At 43.4% G+C, this 22,123-nt stretch overlaps 1 protein-coding gene across 7 annotated transcripts in view; it reads right to left on the bottom strand.

The window, feature by feature from the left end:
* Positions 1-2,487: 2,487 nt before the first annotated feature.
* MPND (MPN domain containing) overlaps positions 2,488-22,123 on the bottom strand; it is a 134,450-nt gene continuing 114,814 nt past the window's right edge. For all 7 annotated transcript variants that reach the window (XM_073686364.1, XM_073686362.1, XM_073686365.1 and 4 more), the window contains one exon: positions 2,488-2,678. In XM_073686364.1, coding sequence (XP_073542465.1) covers positions 2,601-2,678 — 78 coding nt within the window. In that variant the 3' untranslated portion in view covers positions 2,488-2,600. The remainder of the gene's footprint in view (positions 2,679-22,123) is intronic.

The raw sequence follows: 22,123 nt of genomic DNA, 5'->3' as shown, positions 1-22,123 counted from the left end.
GAAATACTGATAAGGAATTTAGATTGTGAGCCCCAATGGGAACAGTGATGATGTATGTAAAGTTCTTTGGAACATGTTGGCACTATATAAGCAAAGCATAGAAAATAAAAAATAATAAAACAAGGTAGTAGAATGCACCAAAAGTGAACTACTTTTTTGTATATGTTCTTGATGGACTGTATTTTTGCACTTTATTGGATAAAAATATTTCTATTTGAAGAATACATTTGTCGGGTGTTTCAATTTATATGGGATTTTAGAGATTATTAGACCACTCTGACATACCAAACTGGACTTGCTGTGCTGGTTGCTGCTTTTTAGAAGTGAATATACAGGTGCATCTCACTAAATTAGAATATCATCAAAAAGTAAATTTATTTCAGTTCTTCAATACAAAAAGTGAAACTCATATACAACCCCTGGCAAAAATTATGGAATCACCGGGCTCGGAGGATGTTCATTCAGTTGTTTAATAAAAGCAGATCACAGACATGGCACAAAACTAAAGTCATTTGAAACGGCAACTTTAGGGCTTTAAGAAACACTAAAAGAAATCGAGAAAAAAAAAATGTGGTAATCAGTAAGGGTAATTTTTTTCAGACCAAGCAGAGGGAAAAAATTATGGAATCACTCAATTCTGAGGAAAAAATTATGGAATCACCCTGTAAATTTTCATTTCCAAAACTAACACCAGCATCAAATTAGATCTGCTCGTTAGTCTGCATCTAAAAAGGAGTGATCACACCTTGGAGAGCTGTTGCACCAAGTGGACTGACATGAATCATGGCTCCAACATGAGAGATGTCAATTGAAACAAAGGAGAGGATTATCAAACTCTTAAAAGAAGGTAAATCATCACGCAATGTTGCAAAAGATGTTGGTTGTTCAGTCAGCTGTGTCTAAAATCTGGACCAAATACAAACAACATGGGAAGGTTGTTAAAGGTAAACATACTGGTAGACCAAGGAAGACATCAAAGCGTCAAGATCGGAAACTTAAAGTAATATGTCTCCAAAACAGGAAATGCACAACAAAACAAATGAGGAACGAATGGGAGGAAACTGGAGTCAATGTCTGTGACCGAACTGTAAGAAACCGCCTAAAGGAAATGGGATTTACATACAGAAAAGCTAAACATAAGCCATCATTAACCCCTAAACAGAAAAAAACAAGGTTACAATGGGCTAAGGAAAAGCAATCGTCGACTGTGGATGACTGGATGAAAGTCATATTCAGTGATGAATCGCAAATCTGCATTGGGCAAGGTGATGATGCTGGAACTTTTGTTTGGTGCCGTTCCAATGAGATTTATAAAGATGACTGCATGAAGAAAACATGCAAATTTCCACAGTCATTGATGATATGGGGCTGCATGTCAGGTAAAGGCACTGGGGAGATGGCTGTCATTACATCTTCAATAAATGCCCAAGTTTACATTGATATTTTGGACAGTTTTCTTCTCCCATCAATTGAAAGGATGTTTGGGGATGATGACATCATTTTTCAAGATGATAATGCATCCTGCCATAGAGCAAAAACTGTGAAAACATTCCTCGAAAGAAGACACATAAGGTCAATGTCATGGCCTGCAAATAGTCCGGATCTCAATCCAATTGAAAATCTTTGGTGGAAGTTGAAGAAAATGGTCCATGACAAGGCTCCAACCTGCAAAGCTGATCTGGCAACAGCAATCAGAGAAAGTTGGAGCCAGATTGATGAAGAGTACTGTTCGTCACTCATTAAGTCCATGCCTCAGAGACTGCAAGCTGTTATTAAAGCCAGAGGTGGTGAAACAAAATACTAGTGATGTATTGGAGTGTTCTTTTGTGTGTTTGTTTTCATGATTCCATAATTTTTTGCTCAGAATTCAGTGATTCCATAATTTTTTCCCTCTGCTTGGTCTGAAAAAATTACCCTTACTGAGTACCACATTTTTTATCTTGATTTCTTTTAGTGTTTCTTAAAGCCCTAAAGTTGCCATTTGAAATTACTTTAGTTTTGTGCCATGTCTGTGATCTGCTTTTTTTCAACAACATTTAACAACTGAATGAACATCCTCCGAGCCCGGTGATTCCATAATTTTTGCCAGGGGTTGTAGATGGCTCAAGACACTGAATTCAGAAATCGGCGGCAGGGGTGATGTCACATAGACAACGCTGCAGCCAATCAGCAAAAAAAAAAAAAAACACAGAACAGTAGCAGAAAGCCAGCACTGGACCTGATAAGTCTAAGTTAATTTTTTTTACGTAATTAGGTCCAGGGGCTAAAAAATATTTCAGATATTTTCCACATGGACTTACCTGTATGGCTTTGTATTTATTTGCTTTTATTTTTTTGTCACCTGTTATGTATGATTATATTTACTAAGGCAAATAAATGTTAAAATTGTAATTCTTTAAAGAACTGTAACCAAATAGCTATGTGCAAATTGTGTTCAAAGTTAATTGCTGTTTTTAATGCCCCTCGTGTTCACATTAAATGAAGAAATACATCTAGAACTACTTTTATTAAATACATATGGTGAGTGCAGATAACAACAACATAGACTTAAGTTTTATTATTAATAGAAATTATAAATTAATCCTGGAAATTCATGGCAGCTAGGTAAGAGCTCTATAAATTTGGTCTATAACAGCCTCATATCCAGCATCTTTCGGAACCCGTGTAGCCAACGATTCCTGCAAAAGGAAAGAAAAAATAAAATAAGGACAGTTATGTGTCAACAGAAAAAAAAAATATCCTGGATTTTTGTATCTAGCAAAAAATATTGTGTGCACTCTTAGGCTCCAAGGTATAATGGTATCTTTAAAGGGGTTTACTACTATAGGTGCTTTGAGCAAAATTTTTTATAAGAGGACTATGCAAATTGCCTCTTCAGAGAGGAAGAGGACTAGAACTTTATAGCGCCACCTGTTGGAAGCTATAAGACTACTATCAGATAGCACAATAAACTGTAAATGTCATTATATGTTAGGGGCTTAATGATCTATAAGTATGACCAGTAAACTGCCCAAATTTCATATGCTGTGCGTACTACAAAACTAGGGATCAATAGAGTGGGTTACAACTAGAGGTCAATGCCCCCAAAAGCCCACCAAGCACAGCACAATATACGTAAAATAGACTTTATTATGCAAATGGAAATACACAAAACTAAACAAAGAAATGCTAAAAAACAGAACCTCACACTGTGAGGGACATCAGAACATATAGATACATTTTTACAACCAGGTTCCACATATATTAGAAACAATCTCCATATACACCAGTATGGACCTGATGTCAGCAACTACATACATGTGCACAGTGGTACACTACCCCTTAAGAGATACCCACCATTGTATGCCTATTGGACCATATTATTAGCTAGGATGCAAACCCCTAGGATAAGATACAATGTAAGAAAGAACACCTACAAATCATATAATGGAGGTAATTACCTTAATAGGGAGTTGTGACCAGTGAAGCACATGTAATGTCTGACGTCCCTCACGGGGCTGAGGGACGTCAGACATTACATGTGCTTCACTGGTCACAACTCAACTCCCTGTTAGGCTGTGTGCACACGATGCGTTTTTATTGCGTTTCTGCGGCGTTTTTGCAGCTGCGGAAACGCATTAAAAACGCATGGTAGAAGGGCAGCAATGTTCCCCATTGGAAATCCGCATGTGCTGTGCCCATGATGCGGATTTTTCCGCAGCGTAAACGCTGCGATCAAAAATCCGCAGCATGTCCATTAATTTTGCGGAAACGCTGCTTTTTCGCCACCATTGACTTGCATTAGAACGCATGGAAACCGCATCACTGTATATGTAGATGCACATTCCATGCGTTCTAATGTGCGGATGGTACCCGGGTCTGGATGAGAGGACTCTCCTCCACACCCAGGTACCATTAAAAAAAAAAAAGAATAAAATAAAAAATATATATATACTCACCTTCTGGCGTCACGCGCTGCGTCCTCCTGGCTTCCCAGGCACTTCGCGGTTGAATGAAGGACCTACGCTGACGTCGGCAGGTCCTCAATGTAACACTGCCGGGAAGAAGGACACCGGGGGCTATCGGAGGGTAAGTATATATTTATTTTTTGACATTCACACACTATATAAATCCATGCCGGTTGCATGGATTTATATAGTGTGAAGTTGACAAGCACTTTCCAAGTGATGCTAAAATTGCTTGGGAAGCGCTTGTCAACCCGCATGCGGAAATGAAAGTGAAGACCGCTTAATTTCCGCATGTCCCTGGCAGGAAAACGCATGTACAATCCGCATGCGTTTTTTCCTGCCAGGGAGATGCAGAAACGCTCAGGAAAAAATCCTGAGCATTTCTGCATCGTGTGCACATACCCATAAGGTAATTACCTCCATTATGTGATTTGTAGGTGTTCTTTCTTACACTAAGGCTGCGTGCGCAGCGGAAACGCATCAAAAACGCATGGTAATCCGCACCCCATGGTCCCCAATGGCATTCCGCAATGTCAATGCACATGCTGTGGATTTTTCCGCAGCGTTTCTGCAGCGCAAATAAATCCGCAGCATGTTCATTAATTTTGCGGAAGCGCCGCCATTGACTTGCATTAAGACGTATAATATCCGTGTCTGTACATTTGTACAGGCGGATTATATGCGTCTCTATGTGCGGATGGTACCCAGTTCTGGAGGAGAGGAGACTCTCATCCAGACCAGGGTACCATTGTACCTGTAAAAAAAAGAATAAAATAATAAAGTTTATATTGACCTGTCCGGCGGCCCCTGCAGCGCTTATCTTCCAGGACCTGAGATGACGTCGCGGTCATGTGACCGCAGGCTGTCTCACGAGATGCCGGCAACCCGGAAGAAGCCAGGACGAGCGCGACAGCACACGCGGCGGGGGATCGGGGGTAAGTATAGCTTTATTTTTTTATTTTTACGGTCACACTATATAAATCCATGCCTTTTGCATGGATTTATACAGTGTGACCTAGTTGTCAAGCACTTTCCAAGTGATGCTATCGCTTGGAAAGTGCTTGTCAGTCCGCATGCGGAAACACATGCGTTAACGCATGTGGGTACGCATGTGAATCCGCATGTATTCTGCAGGAAAAATGCATGCACAATCTGCATGCATTTTTTTCTGCCAGGGAGATGCAGAAATGCTGCAGAAATTTTCTTCATTTCTGCATCGTGGGCACATAGCCTTACTCTTATGCTAGGGGTTTGGACTATGGACTATGTAAATAGTCGAGGTTACTCTGTCCATAAGAAATAAGATTGCTGTGGTCACCTGATTTACCCCTGGGTGTGCTGTCTCAGCCAACCTTGGATGCACCCTCTTGCGCATGTGCGGATACAGTCGGCAGAATCTCCTGTATCCGGGCATACACTCAGTGAAATCTATACTGTTTGCATCGCTCTTAGGTGGGCAGCCAGGGGCCTTCTAATGAGTAGCGGCAGGAAGCTATGAAGAACTTTATGGTGTTCTGTGCTGCAATAAACACTTGAGGGCTTTTAACAAACATTTTTAGAATGTGATCAATCTCTTCAAATTCTAAAAGGTAAAACATTTTAGAAATAGGATTGCTTAAAAAGATATGTAGTGAATAGTTTGTTAAATCACATCTGGGAGCTCTCCATGCACAAATACTGCAGACTCAATACTTTACGTCTCACATTTTTTGCTCCCTCCCAACTGCCAATGGCACCATTTTTTTGGGTATCTCTTGTATTCCACAGTTATTAGGGCGAGGGATGGGGGTTTCTTCCATAAGCCCATCAGTGCCACTGTCAGAATATATTAGTTATCAGGTGATGAACTGATAACTGTATTGTAAACTGTGTCTTGTATCCACCACATATATGTATTACCAGTGTCGGACTGCTTTGCCACGGTCCCACCAGTAATATTGACTGTGGGGGCCCACTGATCAGCTGCATGCAAATATTACATTACCCTTATTCAAAAATTTGTCTAGGCATCTATATAATAATACACTGGGGAGTGTGTTATATGAGTGATGTTGTCTTTATCAGTAGTGGATTGTGCCAAACACTGCTCATATAAGGTGGTAGGGGGGCCACTCATGCACAGGGGGCTACCAGCCTGTGCATAACCAGTACCTAACCAAAACACTTTGTTTCCCTGGAAGTAAACAATGAGGATGAATTTCCATACAATGTAAAAACGGTCAGTGTAATTCTTAATGATGATACAAGTTTTATCACATCTGTAATTTCACCCAAAAAAGTCCCATTTACAGATGAGTGAATCTACCGAAATTCGAATACAACAGAATAGCTAGCTTGAATTTGTCCTGAAAATTTGATTCATTTTTATAAAACTTGTTTCTAATCAAGTCTGTTTGACAGAGCTAAAAACTATGCTCTCTTGTCGTTGACCCTCCAATCAGTTCTTCTGTTCATTCTGGGGTGACCACGCTTCACTAGGCCCCATGGTGTCACGTGGCACAACGCGCGTTTATGATGTGTCTCCAGCTGCACGCAGTCATGTGGGGCCCAGTGCAGAATTGTAGCACCAGAAGCCTAAATTGAGAAGAAGGCTACCCAATTGTTCCAGGAGGGCTTCGCCTTCGCAGAAAGATGAAAAAGTGTAAGATTTGTTTTGTTTTATGAGAAGCACAAGTGGAATGGAAAAGCCAACGGTATCTAATATCCTTTAGCAGGTTTTGAAAAAGGACCTTAAGCAATTATGCTTTTGAATGAACTAGGGGCAATGTCAGCAAAGATTTGGATCTCATGACCAGCAACAGAAATTGAGAACCGCTCTCTGGCCACAGACATCGCCTTCTCCTTCACAAAGTAAAAATGGTGGGCAGTCCTTTCAAGGGTAGGATCTGTCATGGGTTGTTAATAGCTGTATTCTGTACCTGCTCTGGTGCATGCCCTTCATGGAGCATTTCCCCACACCCATTGCTGTATCAGTGTTCCTTCTATTCTCTCACACTATTTAGTGAGAGTCCTCAACTCAGCAACAATTCACATAAAAATAAACGAAAAGGAAGCTTACTTATGGGTGTGCTAATCCAAGAATTATAACTATTTTTTGAGGGTTTTTTTTAAATTAAAATGGAGTACAAGAAAACAGAAGCGGTTTACAATAAATGACAATATAATTAAAAAAATCTCTTTAAAAACGATATATGCAGTAGCTCAAGTGCTCTTTTTCATGACAACAATGAAGACATGCTCACAATAAACATATCATGAAATAAGTTTTGCTATGAAAGGCAATAGTTATGAAGTACATTTTTTAAATTACTGATAATTACAAACACAGATGAAGACAATAGACATGGACAAAGGGAGGGACAAAGAAGGAAGGGTGGGTAGGATCTATAAACGCTGCATAGCCCAGAAATAATCCCATGGGGCACAGAACACTTCAAAGCAGTAAACTCAAATATTTATAGAAGCTGTTAAATATTCTGTAAAACTGATCACAGAGGCGAGGAAAAAGGTTAGCTGCGGTCAGAACGTGTAAGAACAATTTACTAGAATTCTCTCTCATTCCTATAGCTATAACATTTAGAAGGTAAACAGGGGGTTCCAATTGCATATCCGTACAGTTGAAACCAGAACTTTACATACACTATATAAAAAGACACATATGCATATTTTTCTCAATATCTCACATGAAATCAGAATAAACTTTTCCCGTTTTAGGTCAATTAGGATTACTATCATTTTTAATATTTGCCAAATGCCAGAATAATGATAGAGAATGTTTTAAGGCATTTTTATTACTTACTGCAAAGTCAAAAGTTTACATACATTCCATTAGTATTTGGTACCATTGCCCTTAAACTGAATGACTTGGGTCAAACGTTTGGGATATCCTTCCACAAGCTTCTCACAATAGTTGGTTGGAATTTGGGCCCATTCCTCCTGACAAAACTGGTGTAACTGATCCAAGTTTGTAGGTCGCCTTGCTCGCACCTGCCTTTTCAGCTTTGCCCATAAATTTTCAATAGGATTGAGATCAGGGCTTTGTGATGGCCACTCCAAAATATTGACTTTGTCATCCTTAAGCCACTTTGTTACCATTTTGGCAGTATGCTTCGGATCATTGTCCATTTGGAAGACCCATTTCCTCCCAAGCTTCAACTTCCTGGCTGATGTCTTGAGATGTTAACTCACTATTGCCACATAATCTTCTTTTCTCATGATGCCATCTATTTTGTGAAGTGCACCAGTCCCTGCTGCAGCAAAACAACCTCATAACATGATGATGCCACCCCCGTGTTTTACAGCTGGGATGGTGTTCTTAGCCTTCCAAGCTTCTCCCTTTAACCTCCAAACGTAACGATGGTCATTATGCCCAAAAAGTTAAATTTTAGTTTCATCAGACCACAGGACATGTCTCCAAAAATTAAGGTCTTGTGCATTTGCAAACATTAATCTGGCTTTTTTTATGCTTGGAGTAATGGCTTCTTCCTGGCAGAGTGGCCTTTCAGCCCATGTTGATACAGTACTCGTTTCACTGTGGATTACTGACACAATCTTACCAGCTTCCGCCATAATCTTCACAAGGGCTTTTGCTTTTGCCCTTGGGTTGATATGCACATGTAGGACCAAAGCGCGTTTATCTCTGGGACACAGAACCCGTCTCCTTCCTGAGTGATATGATGGCTGGACATTCCCATCTTGTTTGTACTTGTCTATAATTGTATGTACAGATGAACGAGGCACCTTCAGGTATCTTGAAATTGTACCTAAGGATGAGCCAGACTTGTGCAAGTCCACAATTCTCTTCCTGATATATTGGCTGATTTCTTTAGACTTTCCCATGATGCCACACAAAGAAGAAGTGTGTTTCAGGTGTGCATTAAAATACATCCACAGGTGTGTCTCTAATTAACTCAGATGTTGCCAAAAAACCTATCAGAAGCTTCCATACACATGACATCATCATATGGGCATCCAGAATTGTGTAAAGGCATAGTAATCCTAGTGCATGTAAACTTTTGACTTTGCATTAAATAATAAAAATGCCTTAAAACATTCCCTCTCACTCATTATTTTGGCATTTGGCAAATATTAAAACTTATGGTAATTGTAATTGACCTAAAACGGGAAAGGTTTATTCTGATTTCATGTCAGATATTGAGAAAAACATGTGTCTTTTTATATAGTGTATGTACACTTCTGGTTTCAACTGTAGTTTGGATTAAGGATTTGACCATATCACAAAAGGGAGGAATCACTGAGGAAACAAACAAAACTAATTGCTGACAGTAAGCAGGCGAAATCAAGGGGTTCAGTTTGTGTAATAGCTTTGGTGTATAATACGAGAACATGAGAATCTTATATTAATTATACAAGGTGCATTTGGAAATTTTAGCCGCTTTAGACCAATTAATATGTTGATGTGGCAGTTCCTGGATCTACTTAGGTAGGAGTACCCAGGGTGGGGATAAAGCAGTGATTTGCCCTTATAGTATGGTACCTTGGGTTTTTTGCACTGAAGAGGCGGAGAAAGGGTTTTTTGAATATTAAGATGAATATGGAAACTTTCTGGTCTGCTGCAAATTTAAGTTGGGGATGCATGGTCTTAATCCGCCACTTGGAGGTACAGTTTGTTAAAAGAATATTGAAAGTGGTTGTGATATTTGCAATCTTTGTATTAGAGAAAGTGACAAATACCCTAGTTTTGGTAAACAAACTCTCATGTGCCATTGCTGCAAGAGAGATTCTTGTTGGCTTTGATGTGAGCACAAAGGAAGGAGTATTGTCTGCGCTCCCGCGTTTTGGCTAAGAGATGGTGTTGTGCAGAAAGACCGGAGTCCATTAGGCTTTACCCCTGAACATAACACGTGGAGACAGACTTGAAAAAAAAATGGAAGTGGTTTTGTGCCTACTTATGGAAAACTTGGAAGTGATTGTTTTGGTCATTGGTGTGTGTTTGTTCCGTGATCATTGTCAGGCAGTTGATGTACTCCCATCAAAGTTTTTATCTTCTTAATATATTGCAGTCATTATATTATATAGCACTGTGTACTTTGTACAATTGTTCATTTTGCCTTTCTGCACTATGTAAAAACAGGAAGTCTCTTGTCCTTGCATGACTTATTTCCATCTTCAACTTCTGACCCAGCTGCTCTCTCCTCCCCCTGCCAGGGACTTTTGCAGCGACTGACTTGCTGTAGGAGTGTGGCCTGTTCACAAGGTCCCAGGCACACTGAGAGGGCATTTGGTGAAGGTGGGCTGTTGGAGGAACAAGTTAAGGCCTTTTTCAGTGTGCAGTCTTGGCTAGTGTTGAGCCACCCCCGTAGTGTTCGAGTTCGGTTCGGTTCGTCGAACACCCGTGTGTTCGCCGAACTGTTCGTCGAACTGTTCGAACACCTTCGAACACCGTTAAAACCAATGGCAGGCAAACAAAAACACATAGAAACACATAGAAAACACCTTCAAAGGTGTCCAAAAGCTGACAAACTGCTCAGAAGACACAACTAACACATGGAAAAGTGACAAGTACATATAGTCATGCGAAAAGAAAAGAGGTGGAGGAGTAAAAGGAGGGGGAGACACAGATATAGGCATGTCATGCCCTTCTAAAATCCAAAAAGTGAGAAGCCGACACGTTCAGTCCGCTCCTGCCCGTGCCACCTCCGCGTCGCCGGGTTTGTGCCAGAGCCGCGGTGAACCCTGACGGCCAGCCCCCCTCTCCCAATACTGGTGCCTGTCCGCTGGTGGGTCGAGCGAGCCCCCCTGTGGTGGAGGCAGCTGTAAGCTTTTTAATTTAAATTGTCTCTCTAATTTGAATGAATACACTTTAAATCCATTTACAAGGATCTATTGGAGGGCAAGTCTCATGCCAGCAGCCGCGTAATTCCAGCTCCAGTAGTGTCCACTAAAGCTGCTGCAGTTAAAAAGCTTTTATAAGGATCGAGCTCGGCTGTCCACCGCAAGGCATCCTACTGCCAGTCCCAGCCCCTATGCCTTGGGGTGCCTCCTGATGCTCTTCACTGAGTATCCCATGGTCCCGAAACATTTCCTTTGAAAAAATTAAGTGTCCAAACTACAGGTGGTGTAGCTTGCTTAACAGCCGGGATAATCCGCTGACTAGCAGACACTGCTACTAGGCACAAAGTATTTCCTGGGCTAGATGCAGTTAAAAATTTGTAATTAGATACTCTCGTTGGATGCTGAGAAAGCATCCCATAGAGTCTCCTGGCACGCCATATACGATTCTCTTAAAAAGCTTGGGGTAGGGGTCTAGGGGACCCTTTTATAGCCAAAATCACGGCCCTGTATCGCAATACGTCACCTAGGCTGAAGATAAATGGAACTGTAGCACCCTGAGGGCTCGGTTGCTACAGAGGTATTGCACCTCACCCAGAGGTGTGATATCTCACTCTCAGGTAAGGATGTAGTGTGGATCAGGACCCGACACCTGCATGCATTACACCACATTGCCGTGGGGCAGGGCGACCAATATGCCCCTGAGATGGGCACGACAGTCCCTGTCCCTGGCTGGAGTGGGAGGAGGGAACACTGAGGAAGGGGAACCCTGTAGTGCAGGAGCAGGGAGGAAGCAGTTCCTGGGTGCATTGAGAAGGGAGTATAAAAGGTGGGCACCATCTTAGTTCAGTGCAGAGAAGTCTGAGCAGAAGTGGCAGGGAGCAGGGGCTCTGCATGAGCTCTGCTCCGGAGGCGGGCCTAGTAACAGAGGCCCAGGCCTGGAAGAGGGAGAAGGAAGGAAGAGGAGCGGAGAAGGCTCCAGGAACGAGGAACGAAGGGATCCCAGGGGTGCGGACGGGCGAGTTGCCACCGCACGCCCGAATCCACCTGCGTGGAGGGGTCAGGCCAAAGGGGGAGACCGGTCCCCGAAACTAGTGGAGGCAGGAAACGACCCTCAGCTAGAAACAGGAGGCTGTGACATTTTATGTGGCGCAGCCCCTCGCTACACCCGCTAGGAAGGCACCACATAGGGTCAGGGAAACTGGCGCCAAGTTTACCAAGAGGAGGCCCGAGGCAGCCGGACAGAAGGGTTGGTAAGAAAGGCCAGACAAAGGACACACAAAGGGGGTCCTGTGAAGCACTCCAAAGTTATCTGGGAGTTGTCTGAGCCCCTCACCTGGTGAGCACAGTACGACGTGGACAGCCGTTACCTGCAGACGTGGTCTGGATAATAAGAACTGTGAGTAAAGGCCCTGGACTGCATCACTGACTCCGTGTCATTACTGCTGCTGCCCTGCACCATCACCCCCATCCTCCGCATACACTGCCCTGAGGCTATACTCCTCCCGTGGGGAGTTATGCTACGCTCTGCTGCACCCACAACACCAGCCTCAGCGGTCTGTCCTGGAGCGGCGGTTCACTCTGACCGCAATCCACGGGTGGCGTAGTCGGACATTTAAACATCAAAACCACATAAATAGTTCCGCCACTGGTTTGACCGCCCTGAGCCACGGAACCGGGTCGCCGCCACGGAGACTACAACCACCAGCATCCACCAAAAAGGGTCCGGCTCCGGGTGTCCCAAGGCCCAGGGGGCGCGTCAGAACATTTTCATCACCTTTCACAATCACCAATGGGACAAGACAGGGATGTTCTCTGTCCCCTCTCTTATACATCCTAGTGACGGAGCACCTGCTCTCATCAATTCGCCATAACCCCAATATTAGGTGGATTGAGGTGGGAGGCACCGAGTACAAGTGCTCTCTATTTGCTGATGATGTCCTAGTATATATCACTCAATCACATATATCCATCCATGCAGTTATGGCTGAAATAGATCACTTTGTTACATGGTCAAATTTTAAAATCAATGCAGCGAAGTCTGAGGCCCTCGATGTCTCCCTCCCCAAATCCATATAGGATTCCATCCAGTCCAACTTTCCCTTTGCCTGGCCCTCACAGGGTATCAAATACTTAGGAATTCCTATTCATAGAGACCTCTCCCATCTATGTTATCTTAATTTTGGGCCCTTTATTGAACAACTCCATACAGACCACGGTTGGCAAGTTAGAACTGTAAGATTCACTACGTGAACCACTGGTGTTTTGTGGAAAAGCACATGTACACTGTGTTCCAAATTATTATGCAAAAAGTGTTTAGGAGTGATAAGGGAAGAATTTGTTTGTTTGTCAGTTAAACTCATTGATGGTGATGTGTGCCAGGGCTCTTTATATCACTGTAAGCAATTGCAGACACCTGTGCTAATTAGTTTGGCAGGTGTGTCCAATGAAAGGCAAGACTACTTAAGAAGGCTGTCTCACATTATTAAGCAGCCTACATTTTCTGCCAAAATGGGAAAGAAAAAGGATGTGTCGGCTGCTGAGAAGCAACAAATTGTGGAGTGTTTAGGTCAAGGCATGACTACAATCAACATTGTGCGATGATCAGGATGAAGTGTCTTGGCAATCAAGAAGTATGTAGCTGATTCACAGTACACACGTGTGCGTGCTGATAAGGGCAAATTGAGGACTCTTTCCTACAGGCAATTACGTCAGGTTGAAAGAGCAGCGGCAAAAAAGCCTTGTCATAGCAGCAGACAAGTTTTTGAAGCTGCTGGTGCCTCCAACGTCCCCCGAATAACAAGATGCAGGGTCCTTCAGAGGTTTGCAGCTGTGCATACGCCATCCTGTCGACCTCCTCTATCCACTTCACACAAGCAGAAACGGCTCCAGTGGGCCAAACATTACATGAAGACTGATTTCAAAACTGTTTTGTTCACGGATGAGTGCCATGCAGCACTCGATGGTCCAGATGGATGGAGTGGAGGATGGCTGGTTGATGGACACCCCACGCAAACACGGCTACAGCGCCAACAAGGAGGAGGTGGAGTAATGTTTTGGGCTGGAATCATGGGGAGAGAGATTGTCGGCCCCTTTAGGATCCCTGAAGGCGCTAAAGATGAACTCCATAATGTATGTGGATTTTCTCAAACAGCACTTCCTGCCATGGTTCAAGAAGAAGAACCGTGTATTTCACAGCAAGATCATTTTTTTGCATGATAATGCACCATCTCATGCTGCACATAAAACATCTGCATCTCTGGCTGATATGGGCATAAAAGGGGACAAACTTATGGTGTGAACCCCATGCTCCCCTGACCTCTACCCCATTCAGAACCTTTGGAGCATCATTAAAAGGAGTGTCTATGATGGCGGGAGGCAGTTCACATCTAAGCAACAGCTCTGGGAGGGTATTCTGTCCTCATGCAAAACAATTGAAGCAGAAACCATCCAAAACCTGACAAATTCAATGGACGAGAGAGTTCAGAAGCTCCTTTCGAACAAGGGGTCCTATGTGAAAATGTAACATCACCTAGAATAAAGTTTTGAGTTGAAAACTGTTTGATTTCAGTTTCTAACAACCTGCTAATGCTTATAATTTAAAAAATGACCATTTTTTTGGTCTTTATTAAAATGAAAAGGTTGATCGAAAAGTTTGGGGGATCTAAGAGTGTGGCAACCCAGTAGTCATGATTACTTCGAATTCTGACAATATGAGGGTCATGCTGCAGGTAGTGCAGCAAGAAGGCACTTATGTGTCTTGCGCATCTCGGAGCCCCAAAATTATTTTCCGGGCTAGATGCAGCTAAAAATTATTATTAATTTTAAATCTGGTGAAGCTTTAGTATAGATGGCCTAATAGGATCAGTGCTGCACACTGCTACAAAGCCCAAATTATTTTCCAGTCAAGATACAGATAAACATGATTAGTAATTTTAAATCTGGTGGAGCTTATTATAGATGGCCTAATAGAATCAGTGCTGCACACTGCTACAAAGTCCAAATTATTTTCCAGCCAACATACAGATAAACATGATTAGTAATTTGAAAGCTTAAAACGGTTGGTAGGGTGATTTTAACCAATCATCAAGCTTTTACTCTCCCCAGGATGACACAGGGGTAGAAAAGTCGTTTCGGATCCATGATTTGTTCATCTTTATGAACGTGAGTCTGTCTACATTATCAGTGGAGAGCCGCGTGCGCTTATCTGTCAGCACACCACCAGCAGCGCTGAACACACGTTCAGACAGAACGCTGGCTGCGGGGCATGACAAGATCTCCAAGGCGTAAGTGGCTAGCTCCGGCCATTTATCCAGATTGGAAGCCCAAAAAGAGCAAGGGTCCAGTGACACAGTCATGGCTTCAATGTTTACTTGGAGATACTCCTGTACCATCGTCTCTAGGCGTTGACTATGTGTCAGACTTCTTGTCTCCTGTGGCCTTGCAAAGGATGGGCTAAAAAAGTGGTGAAATGATTCCGCAAAATTGAGGTTACCAGCAGATACTGTGGTTCTGTTACGGTTTGAGTGCTGAACACTTGACGGTCCCACGGTTGGCAAGTTGGAACTGTGAGATTCACTACGTGCACCACTGGTATTTTGTGGAAAAGCACATGTAAGATTCTGCAACAGTCTCTGCTGATACTCCTGCATGTGTGCATCCCTTTCTATGGCAGGAATAATTTCTGCAAATTTACTTTTGTACCGGGGATCTAACAGTGTGGCAACCCAGTAGTCAGGATTATTTCTAATTCTCACAATTCGAGGGTCATGTTGCAGGTAGTGCAGCAAGAAGGCACTCATGTGTGTTGCGCATCCAGGAGCACCAAGTCCCTGTTGTGTTGGTGGCGAGGTAACAATCATGCTTCCTTCCTCTGTCCTCTCCCCCCAACCTCGCACAACAGAAATGTGATCAAGGTCTCCCTCATCTGATGAGTCTTCCATCAGTTCGTCCTCCACTTCTTCCTGGGCTCCTGCACCTTCCTCACTAGTTTGGCTGCTACCATGCGCCCTGGTAAAACCATCTCCCCCACCCTCACATGCCTGCCGCCTTGGTGCTGCCGACCGTCTGGACCTTGCAGATGTTAGCCCTTCCGCATACAACTCCTCCTCCTCTACTTCCTCCACCTCCTCTTGTGCCACCACCTGACTCCGAATTCTGTTTAACATGTGCTCCAGCATGTAAATCACCGGAATAGTCATGCTGATAATGGCATCGTCAGCACTAAACATCTTCGTCGCCATTTCAAAACTGTGCAGAAGGGTGCATAGGTCCCTGATCTGAGACCACTCCTCCAGCGTGATTTGCCCCACCTCTGGATCTCGTTGGCCCAGGCTATACGTCAGAACGTATTGCACCAGGGCTTGTCGGTGCTGCCACAGTCGCTGCAACATGTGCAGAGTTGAATTCCACCGGGTAGGCACATCGCATTTTAGCCGGTGAAGTGGCAGGCCCAACGACTTCTGTAGAGATGTAAGTCGCTGAGCTGCGGGATGCGAACGGCAGAAGTGAGCACACAGCGACCGTGCCCTCTGCAGAAGGCCATCTAGTCTGGGATAGTGGGCTAAAAATTGCTGGACAACCAGGTTCAACACGTGAGCCATACAAGGCACGTGTGTGACATTGCCCCGGCGAAGGGCCGCACCCAGGTTTGCAGCATTGTCGCACACGGCCTTCCCTGGTTTCAGGTCCAGTGGAGACAACCATTCATGAAATTGGTTCTCCAGAGCTGACCACAACTCCTCAGCTGTGTGACTCACATTTCCCAGATATTTCAATGTAAAAACCGCCTGATGACGTTGAGCCCTACTGCCAGCATAGTAAGGAGGTGTGCAGGATCCCTTCTGCGCAGTTAGAAAGCTTGTGGCATGACCAGACAGGCTTTGGGTGCAGGTGGAAGACCGAGAGGAGGTTGAGGAGGCAGAAGCAGTGGAGGAACTTTGACATAAAGAGGATTGACGCACAACTCGTGGGGATGGCAAGACTTGGACAGCAGCCCCTTGTCCTGCTGTCACCATAGTTACCCAGTGCCCAGTCAGCGACATGTAACGCCCCTGTCCATGCCTACTCGTCCAAGTGTCTGTGGTGAAATGCACCCTGTCACACACAGAGTTTCTCAAAGAAGCGGTGATGTTGTGTGCGACATGCTGGTGGAGCGCAGGCACACCTTTCTTTGAGAAGTAGTGCCGACAGGGCATCTGGTACTGGGGCACTGCGACGGACATAAGGTCTCGAAAATCCTCTGTGTCCACCAGGCGGAAAGGCAGCATTTCTGTAGCCAAGAGCTTGCAGATGGTGAAATTCAACCTCTTAGCTTTCTCATGGCTAGGAGGAAATGGTCTTTTACTTGTCCACATCTGAGGGACCGAGGGCTGGCTATTGTGCTTAGACGGGGTTGATAAGGGTGTCCCCGGCAAACTGCCGGTCTGTGAGGAAGATGCAGGCGGACATGTTAGGTTGCCTTGATCCAAAGGTGGTGCTATCGATGTCGGACAGCGCTCAACACCAGCTGGTGTTACCACCTCCAAAGAAAATGATGACCTGCCAATCACGCTGGCTGTTGCGGGTAAAGAGGTGGCAGGTCTGCGCCCCAAAACAGGTGTGACTGCTGTCCCCCCAGTCACAGAGGATGAAGAGGCCGCGGATGCACAAGATATGGCAGACGGTGGATGGCCCGGCCGGCTAGGCCGCATTGTAGCACACTGAGCTTCCCACTGCAACTTATGCTTCATGTCCATGTGCCGGTTCATGCATGAAGTACTCAAACTATGTATTTTTTGGCCTCTACTTAGCTTTTGCTGACAAATGTTACAGATAACACGAGTTGGGTCATCTTTATCGATCTGAAAAAATGCCCAGGCTATGCAAGGCTTAGCACCCATGCGACCTGAAGAGCCACCACGACTTGTGGTGAGAGGCAGAGTTGTGTTTGATGATGCAGTTGTTGACGTGCTTCCAGTACTACGTCTCTGTCCAGGAAGGCGCAACCTGACCTCGTCGTCACTAGCATCTTCCTCCACCTCCTCTGCTGACCTCATCTCTTGGCTGACTGTGGGTTGACAGTAAGTGGGATCTCCAACCTCATCATCATCACCCTGTGCGTTATCACACCCGTCGTCCTCAGAGCCAACCTGTTCCTGCCCTGACAAAAAACTAAAGTTGTCGCTCCAATCAGGTATTTGAGTCTTATCATCGTCTTCCTCATTGTCTCCACCAACAGGAGTTACAGTTTGGGAATGAGGGTCTACATTATGGTCAGAACCTTCTGCGTCTGGTCCTGGATCCGACTCATAAAGATTCTGGGCATCAGTGCAGATCATTTCCTCGTCTGGATTCACAGAAGCGCTGGAGTCGACCTCTGATTCCCAGGCTATAGTATGAGTAAACAGCTCTGCAGACTCAACCATCTGTTCTACCTCATACTCAGACGGGCAGCTGGAGATTTGGGAGCTGTGAGGAAGAAAGTGCGATTGGGGTGACACCTTTGAGGACTGGAGTATTTGTGATGTTGAAGTTGATGTGGAGGAGAGCCCACTTAAAGGAGCACTTGATATCCGTTGAAGCACCTGCTGTTTTTGTGCCTCATCTGGAATTTGTAGCGATTGGCGTGGCCGTAAGAAAGGGATCTTATCACATTGTCCGCTAAAAGAAGTAGACATTTTAGTTTGGCTGGAAGATGGTCTTTCTTCTGCAGATGTTACTGTTGCTTTAACACCTACCCCACGGACACAACCTTTTTTCCCCTTCCCAACACGCCTATTCCCCTTTCCACCAGCAGCAGGCCTTTTTCCACTCATTTTGGTGGTTAACTAATTAACAACTCTGGAGTTGTTTGCACAAAAAAACAATGGATGGGAACCGAGCAGAGCTGAGTGGCCAAACTGTGGTATTAGGCCAAAACTATTGGCTGGGTTAGATGCAGAAAAAAATTATATTCAATTTGCAACCTGATGGAGGTCAGTATAGATGGACTAATAGAACAAGTCCCACACACTGCTAGAAGGCCACATATTTTTTCAGAGGTAGATGCAGAAAAAAATATATTCAGTTTGCAACCTGATGGAGGTCTGTATAGATGGATTAATAGAACAAGTCCCACACACAGCTTAGAAGCCCAATATTTTTTCAGAGGTAGATGCAGAAAAAAATATATTCAGTTTGCAACCTGATGGAGGTCAGTATAGATGGACTAATACAACAAGTCCCACACACAGCTAGAAGCCCAATATTTTTTCAGAGGTAGATGCAGAAAAAAATATATTCAGTTTGCAACCTGATGGAGGTCTGTATAGATGGATTAATAGAACAAGTCCCACACACAGCTAGAAGCCCAATATTTTTTCAGAGGTAGATGCAGAAAAAAATATATTCAGTTTGCAACCTGATGGAGGTCAGTATAGATGGACTAATAGAGAAAGTCCCACACACTGCTAGAAGGCCAAATATTTTTTCAGAGCTAGATGCAGACAAAAAATTATTTTGAATTTGCAACCTGATGGAGGTCAGTATAGGTGGACTAATAGAACAAGTCCCACACACTGCTAGAAGGCCAAATATTTTTTCAGAGCTAGATGCAGAAAAAAATTATATTCAGTTTGCAACCTGATGGAGGTCTGTATAGATGGATTAATAGAACAAGTCCCACACACAGCTAGAAGCCCAAATATTTTTTCAGAGGTAGATGCAGATAAAAATTATTTTTAATTTGCAACCTGATGGAGGTCAGTATAGATGGACTAATAGAGAAAGTCCCACACACTGCTAGAAGGCCAAATATTTTTTCAGAGCTAGATGCAGATAAAAATTATTTTTAATTTGCAACCTGATGGAGGTCAGTATAGATGGACTAATAGAAAAAGTCCCACACACTGCTAGAAGGCCAAATATTTTTTCAGAGCTAGATGCAGATAAAAATTATATTCAATTTGCAACCTGATGGAGGTCAGTATAGATGGACTAATAGAACAAGTCCCACACACAGCTAGAAGCCCAAATATTTTTTCAGAGGTACTGTAGATGCAGATAAAAATTATTTTTAATTTGCAACCTGATGGAGGTCAGTATAGATGGACTAATACAACAAGTCCCACACACAGCTAGAAGCCCAATATTTTTTCAGAGGTAGATGCAGAAAAAAATATATTCAGTTTGCAACCTGATGGAGGTCAGTATAGATGGAGTAATAGAACAAGTCCCACACACAGCTAGAAGCCCAAATATTTTTTCAGAGGTACTGTAGATGCAGATAAAAATTATTTTTAATTTGTAACCTGATGGAGGTCAGTATAGATGGACTAATAGAGAAAGTCCCACACACTGCTAGAAGGCCAAATATTTTTTCAGAGCTAGATGCAGAAAAAAATTATATTCAGTTTGCAACCTGATGGAGGTCAGTATAGATGGACTAATAGAGAAAGTCCCACACACTGCTAGAAGGCCACATATTTTTTCAGAGGTAGATGCAGAAAAAAATATATTCAGTTTGCAACCTGATGGAGGTCTGTATAGATGGATTAATAGAACAAGTCCCACACACAGCTAGAAGCCCAATATTTTTTCAGAGGTAGATGCAGAAAAAAATATATTCAGTTTGCAACCTGATGGAGGTCAGTATAGATGGACTAATACAACAAGTCCCACACACAGCTAGAAGCCCAATATTTTTTCAGAGGTAGATGCAGAAAAAAATATATTCAGTTTGCAACCTGATGGAGGTCTGTATAGATGGATTAATAGAACAAGTCCCACACACAGCTAGAAGCCCAATATTTTTTCAGAGGTAGATGCAGAAAAAAATATATTCAGTTTGCAACCTGATGGAGGTCAGTATAGATGGACTAATACAACAAGTCCCACACACAGCTAGAAGCCCAATATTTTTTCAGAGGTAGATGCAGAAAAAAATATATTCAGTTTGCAACCTGATGGAGGTCTGTATAGATGGATTAATAGAACAAGTCCCACACACAGCTAGAAGCCCAATATTTTTTCAGAGGTAGATGCAGAAAAAAATATATTCAGTTTGCAACCTGATGGAGGTCAGTATAGATGGACTAATACAACAAGTCCCACACACAGCTAGAAGCCCAATATTTTTTCAGAGCTAGATGCAGAAAAAAATTATATTCAATTTGCAACCTGATGGAGGTCAGTATAGATGGACTAATAGAATGATGCTATGCCCAAAAGATTTTACTTCACTAGGTGCAGTAAAAAAATTGGTATTCTATACACAGGTGGTATATCTTGCAACACAGATAGGCTACTCCACTGACTAACACACTCTGCAATAGGCCAAAAAGGATTAGCTTTGCTAGATTCAGCCAAATGCTGTGAAAAAAACTTGCACAGCACTGGCACAGACCTGCCTGGCAAAAACTGATAGGAACTGATGTAACCTAGTCCTGAAAAGGACTCCAATTACAATTAGTCTTTACTCCCACAATCTATCTATTTAAGAGCACAGACCTGCCTGATAAAAGTCGTAGGAAATGCTGTAACCTAGTCCTTAAAAGGACTGCAATCACAACTATTCCCTACTCCCAAGCTATCTGTAGATTTGTGCAAAAATTGGCTTGAAATTAACAAGGTATAGCGCACACAGCAACAGCGGTGCCGTCTAACACGCAGCTGCAGCAGTGAGAAAATGGTGGCGACGGGGAAAATGGCTTGGTCTTATAGGGCAAGGACATGTGACATACACTGCCAATGACACATGCCCTTGCTTGTGTGAAAAAAAGCACTTCGCTCCGTATGTGCGCTGCTGATAGGCTGACAGATTGCACCTCCCCACTGTAAATGCGGGAAAGAGAAAAAAAAAATGGAGATCTTCATTGTTCCTGCAGAGATCCATCCCCTGCCCCTCCCCCCACCCCGCTGTACACTCAAACTGCGTATTAACATTAATTTTCATCATTACTGAGAAAAAATCCAGTTATGATTTTGGTGCACGAACAGTTATCGAACATAACCTCGAACAGCCAAATTTTTCTCAAATTGTTCGTGTTCGCCGAACGGCTCGAACACCGCCCAAAACAGCTCGAATTTGAGATTGGCGAACAGTTCGAGTAGAACAACGCTCATCTCTAGTCTTGGCCCCAATGGGACACAAAACAGCTAAACAAGTAGTAAAAGACAGGGAAGGAAAGGAAGCAATGAAGACTGTGGAACCAATACTGGAAAAGGCAAATATGCTGGAGTGTCGATGTTTGGATGTAAAAAAAATGGCACAGATTCAGGGAAGAGAACAAAGGTTGGATAAAGGACAAAAGTAAAGAACAGCAAGTGCATAAATGGTGTTGTGTGGCTGAGGAAGTACAGCAGTATGGATGTAGAGAGACCAAAATCGGGCATATGGTGTAGTATGAATGTTTTGATGCATCAAA

Source organism: Phyllobates terribilis, unplaced genomic scaffold (genome assembly GCF_046119375.1).
Source record: "Phyllobates terribilis strain yellow unplaced genomic scaffold, ASM4611937v1 Scaffold_1__5_contigs__length_1240528914, whole genome shotgun sequence".
Classification (NCBI taxonomy): domain Eukaryota; kingdom Metazoa; phylum Chordata; class Amphibia; order Anura; family Dendrobatidae; genus Phyllobates; species Phyllobates terribilis.
The sequence above is the reverse complement of the archived record's forward strand: the minus strand, read 5'-3'. Positions and strand labels throughout refer to the sequence as shown.